Source organism: Nuphar pumila, chromosome 4, assembly GCF_984573655.1.
Source record: "Nuphar pumila chromosome 4, dmNupPumi1.hap1.1, whole genome shotgun sequence".
Classification (NCBI taxonomy): domain Eukaryota; kingdom Viridiplantae; phylum Streptophyta; class Magnoliopsida; order Nymphaeales; family Nymphaeaceae; genus Nuphar; species Nuphar pumila.
The window spans coordinates 27,205,230-27,211,229 of NC_143252.1; the positions used below are offsets into that span (position 1 = coordinate 27,205,230).

Below are 6,000 nucleotides of genomic sequence, written 5' to 3' on the forward strand. Positions count from 1 at the left end.
ATATTGTTTGCTGATGATATTGTTTTGATTGATGAGTCTAGAGCTGGGGTTAATGCTAAGTTAGAATTATGGAGAGAGACATTGGAAGCAAGAGGTTTTAAGTTGAGTAAGAATAAGGCAGAATACATGGAATGTCGATTTAGTAAGCGACGAAATAGAGATGGGAGTGTAGTGATGCTTGGTGAGCAAGAAATACCGGTGGATGATTCTTTCAAATATTTGGGATCTATCATTCAAAAGTATGGAGAAATTGATGGAAATGTAAATCATAGGATAAAGGTTGGGTGGATGAAATGGAAGAGTACAACTGGAGTGTTGTGCGATCGTAGAATGCCATTGCGGTTGAAGGAAAAGTTTTATAGGACGACTATTAGGCCCGCTTTACTATATGGTACGGAATGTTGGGCTGCCAAGAGACATCATATTCAAAAAATGAGTGTATCTGAGATGCGTATGCTGAGATGGATGTGTGGAAATACAATAAAAAATAAGATTCGGAACGAGGAGATACGTAAGAAGGTAGGCGTTGCACCCATTGAAAATAAGATGAGAGAGAATCGTTTACGGTGGTTTGGACATATTCGACGAAGGCCTAATGATGCTCCAGTTAGAAGGATGGAGAAATGGGAAAATATATTAGTTAAAATAGGTCGGGGTAGGCCTAGGAAGACATGGATGAAGGTGATAGGAAAGGATATGAATGCTTTGAACCTCACCGAGGACATGGCATTGGATAGAAATGAATGGAGGAGAAGGATTCATGTGGAAGACCCAGAATGATTTTCTTTGTTGGTTCATATCGTCGACCCTAATTGTTTTGGGATGAAGGCGTAGTTGTTGTTGTTGTTGTAAATCTGAAGTTTTCAATATCTTTTTGTTTGTCAAAAATCAGTTCAATCTACCCATCATTAATTTTCAATGTGATAGAGGTGGAGAGTTCAATTCAAATGAATTCAATGCATATTTAAATGATAATGGAATTAATCGCAAAATTTCATACCCATATACACCTCAACAGAATGGCTTGCTAAAAGAAAGCATCGCCATATTGTAGAGAGTGGACTGGCAATGATTCATGAAAGTAATATGCCTCTGTATTTATGGACGAAAGCTTTTCACTCTATTGTGTTTGTGATAAACAGGCTCCCTATGAGAAAGCTGGAAAATAAGTCACCTTATTTCATGCTATATGGGAAACATCCAGCTTATAGTGAGTTAAAGGCTTGGGGATGCACATGTTATGTTCACAGACAAGGCAACGAGGAGGACTAAGTTTGATGACAGAGCTCGTGTATGTAGATTTGTGGGACATGCAGAAAATTATAAGGGATATCACTACTATGATTCATCGAGTAGATGCATTCGGATATCTCAAAATATTGTTTTTGATGAAATATTGTTCAAAAATGTGTCCAGGAACATGAACAATCAGGCTACAATTGAAGAGGCACAAGCCAGATGGATCAATAAAGTGATACAAAGCTAGACTTGTTGTGAAGGGATACACCCAAGAGTATGGACTGAATTATGATGAAACATTTAGTCATGTGGTTAAAATGTGTACTATCAAGCTTATATTATCCCTTGCACTTGAATATGGTTGGCCATTGGATCAACTTGATGTTAAAAATGTTTTTTTGCATGGAGATGTGAAGGAAGAAGTGTATATGGATCAGCCTTTAGGATATAGTGTTGATGACCCAAATGCATATGTCTGCGAGCTAAATATGGCCTTAAACAAGCATCAGGGTCCTGGTTTGAAACATTTTCATTAGAAATTCAGAGATATGGTTTTTAAAGGTCTTCTCTTGATCACTCCTTGTTTATTTTCAAGGAAAAGAATACGATGACATTACGTCTTATATATGTTGATGATATTATAGTAACTAAAAATTCTGAACAGCATATTAAAGAAACTAAATGTCTACTTGCTAAGATGTTTCAGATGAAGGATTTGGGAAAACTGAAGTGTTTTCTAGGTGTTGAAGTGGACAGGAATCAAGATGGCAGTTTAGTCCTAACACGTTACACAACACAAATACACTATGGATTTACTGACCAAAACAAGTATGAAAGAATGTAAGCCGATTTCTACACCAAGTCTGGTGCATCAAAGATTAGGGAATTCGGAGACAGAGCTTTATAGTGATCCCACCGAATATAAAAGTATAGTAGGTATGCTTCAATACCTAACCTTTGCAAGGCCTGATATTGTATATGTTGTTAATCAGGTCTCTCAGTTTATGCATGAGCCAAAGGTGAGTCACATGGAAGCCACAAAGAGAATATTGTGATTATTAAAGGAAACTATTGGGGACGGATTGATATATAAGAAGGGGCAAGAAGATATCTTGATGTTAATGGCATTTTCTGATGCATATTGGGTTGATGATCCGGATGAAAGGAGATCTATTTCTTGTTACTGTGTATACATTGGGAGACATTTCATATCATGAAGCAGCAAGAAGAAAAGTGCAGTTACTAGATCTAGTACCAAAGCAGAATATAGAGTGATGGCAGCAGTTGCATCAGAACTTACATGGATGAGATTCTTGTTATCAGAATTGGAAGAAAGATTGCCAAAGACTGTGTTATTTAGTGACAATCAAAGTGCCATTAAAATATCGTTAAATCCTGTCCATCATGGTAGGACGAAACATATTGAGATTGATCATCACTTTATCCGGCAAAAGATTGAAGATGAAGAGTTGGAGGCAAAATTTGTGGGCACAGATTATCGGATAGCTGATTTGTTTACAAAACGATTGACGGCACAAAGATTTTGGTATCTTAAAAACAAGTTGTCCATGTTGAAGACCATGTACAACTTGAGGGAGGGTATTGAATAGTGGTTGAACCAATCCAGATCTAAATCACGTCAAATTTGGGCCACTTCAAACCCAAATCCAAATCATGTCAGACCTGTTTTTTTTATTATTATATGTAACTGTATGTGTTTGGTTTGGTTTGCCCTTAATTAATGTATATGTTGTGACTTGTATTATAAGGGCATTTTTGTAATTTGCCATCATGTTTCTTAATTATAAAAGGAGACCCATAACATGTTCCCACATTGGGAAATATGGGACCAGAAAAATTCTGCCCTAAACCTCTGTTCTCTTTCTTTCTTCTCTGCGTGAAAAGGCTCTGTTTCATATTGGGTACTAGATTTTTCAACTAGGGTAGATGAAATGATCTGCACTGAAGTCACAGCCAATTGGTCAACCTGCTCTAGAATTCTGTGTGGTCTCATATCATGCCTATGGTAGATGGCTTATTCCTTGTATTGCTTGCTTTGAGTCAAAAGAACAACATGAAAAGTAAGGGAAGAAAGAAAAGTGAAAGAAGAACCAAACACAAACGAAAGAAAAATGAAAGACATAATAAACACAAGACAAAATAAGATAAAGAAATGAAAATGAGAAAAGCGAGATGAGAAAAATTGATTTTCTTTTGACAAATTATCCTGTAGCAGTATTTATTGAGCAAGTTACTACATGTGGATATTCTATGCTAGAAACTGAAAATTTGATAGGAAAGAGAATACAGTATAATTCTTTGGTTTATGCAATGGTCCAAAGAGTTCTGATTCAAAACAGTTGTCCAATTGTTTGGGGCATCATTTGCAAATGTTGTTAACAACAACATCCTCTGAAAAATTCTACAGCTGCCTAACAACTCATGTACTTCTAAATTCAGGACAAGAATATGGCCTTGGTTTCTTTTCTGTTTTCCCCTAATAAACATTTCCCCTAAAGGCCATGCTTTCATTATCCAAGTTTCTCTCTTATCGACAGTCTTAACTCAAAAAATTTGCCAATTTAGGCTTTTCTTCATCTTCTCATCTCCCTGTTCAACAGACTCTTGAAAATCTACACACTACATTTCTATCTTTTTTCAGATATAGCTCTTAGTTTGCCTTAGTGCTATTGCATGAACTATTTGTGGTCTGTCTTCAACCTTTCTTCTATTTCAACGGTTCTACATTCTCTGTTGTGCCCTTTTTGCATTGTCTTCCTTCAAAATTTTACCTTCTTTTCTCAATCATGAGTATACACCTTAATGCCTATTTTCATTTATTTCATGAAAATTTCCCCTACTTCTCAAGTTCAACAACAAAAATTGGCTTTCTGCTCTTTCATCTACCAATACAGCTAGTGATTTCCTACCATAATTTTTACTCCATTCTGCTAGATATTCATTTTCATACTCAAAACACAAATCTCTCTTCTGCATGAATTAATTCATACTTTACAGTTTCCACCCTGCATTCCAAAAGGCTGTCCAGATCAAGCCAGTGAACACTTCATCCAACTATGCCACAAGCATACACTGTATAAGCATTTTAACAGTGGAAAGCATAATACTGTAAAAATGCTTAAATCTCAACGTAGCTGTAACCTTGAAACTGATAACCATGAAGAACAAGAACCCTTCGCATAAAGATAGAGCTAAATTCCATCTTGAACCATGAATTCACAAACAACAGCAACCGCACAATAAATAACCGAAACTTCTACCCGATAAAGCAGACTATCGACTAATCGAACCAAAAACACGCCACACTTTGATCATTGCAATTCTCCGCAATGCCTCAACCATCACAAAAAAATCAATCTGTGATTCCAATGACAATCAAAGCAAACAAGCAAACCGTAAACTACAAAGCTATCACTCCTCCGAAAAAGCATCATCAAATTCATCTACATAAACCAAAAACAGTTCATCAAAAAAACAAAAGAAACGAGAAACTCCAGACTAAAAGAAAAAGTAAAATTCTCAAAAAAATACAATTTGGATTCAGAATTAACATGAATAAAGAAATCCGTAACACAAGAATCAAAAGAAAAAACCTAAATCCCTGATCCAGCAATTGATACAAAAGGAAGTCCCAAGCGAAAGCAAAGAGAAAAAAACAACAACAACAACTGAATTCTTGTTCCAGTAAACGAAAGGAAACTAAATCAGAAGGGAAAACAAACAGAAACCCCGAAAAGGAAGGAGGAGGGAAGAGGAACCTGAGGGACGAGCATGATGCCGACGGTGAGGCCGGCCATGAGGTCGATCTTGAGGTACTCCCTCCATTTATAGGTACGGATCCAGCGGATGCAGGGGATGAGGAGCTCCGCCCAATCGAGGAACGTCATCTGCTTGAGCTTCTGCGGGACCGAGAGGGAGAAGGCGGACGCCAATGAGGCCGAGGAGGAAGACGAAGGGTCGGGGTGGCGGAGGGGGATCACCTTCACCTGCCTTCCCCCGCCGCCGGCCGTGGCCGCGAAATCCGGCGCGCTCGAGGAGGCGTAGGAGATCTCCATCTCCACCTCTCTCTCTCTCTCTCTGGCCTCCTTCCTTTTTGACTCTCAATCACGAGTCGGCTCAGAGAACGTAGCGACGAATGACAAAGACGACGTAACACGTGTAAATGAAGAGTTTTTTTTTTTTTTGAAAGGCAAGCTTGGGGTTAGGCTGACGGTGACAAATATCGCGAGATTTATAAAAATCTCGTGATAATATCGCAAGGAATTGCCTGAAAGTTTAAAACAGCAATTTCTCGTGAGATTTTCAAACGTGATAAATATCGTGATATTTATGGTTTTAGCAGATATTTATCGTGAAAATCCGCAAGACTTTTATTTTTAAATGTGTTTTATTTATATTCTTTTATAAAATTTATTTTTTTATATTTTTTAGTTTATTTTTTATTGCCGAAATTTTGCAGAAAAATACCTCCCGAGCATTTGACTGTCGATATTTTACTATTTTAAACTTTTGTCACCCAGTTATTATTCAACGTCCCACAGTTTTGAACCTGCAACGTCTCACCACAAGGAGACGTGCACTGCCAGCTCCTACCAACCACACGGAGATGTATAAAGACGGCGTAGACGTAGAAGGATGGTCGCTCGGTGAGCAATGAGAGCACGTCAAGACTCAAGATTAAGATAACCAACTGGGGGCTCCCGGTGGTTGGTAGGAGCTGTCCGTGCACGTCTCTCTGTG

At 37.9% G+C, this 6,000-nt stretch overlaps 1 protein-coding gene across 9 annotated transcripts in view; it reads right to left on the bottom strand.

Annotated features, from left to right (window-relative positions):
• LOC149839727 (putative sulfate transporter 4.2) overlaps window positions 1–5,393 on the bottom strand; it is a 179,958-nt gene extending 174,565 nt beyond the window's left edge. For 5 of the 9 annotated variants that reach the window (XR_016431346.1, XR_016431348.1, XM_090002778.1 and 2 more), the window contains exon 1: window positions 5,019–5,379. Coding sequence is in view for 5 of the 9 variants with exons in the window: in XM_090002778.1 (XP_089858904.1) it covers window positions 5,019–5,315 (297 nt within the window). In the remaining 4 variants the exon portion in view is untranslated. Of the gene's footprint in view, window positions 1–4,853; window positions 4,933–5,018 lie in introns of those variants that run through there. The other 4 variants (XR_016431347.1, XM_090002779.1, XM_090002780.1 and 1 more) reach the window with 3 other exon arrangements.
• Between the last annotated feature and the right edge of the window lie 607 nt (window positions 5,394–6,000).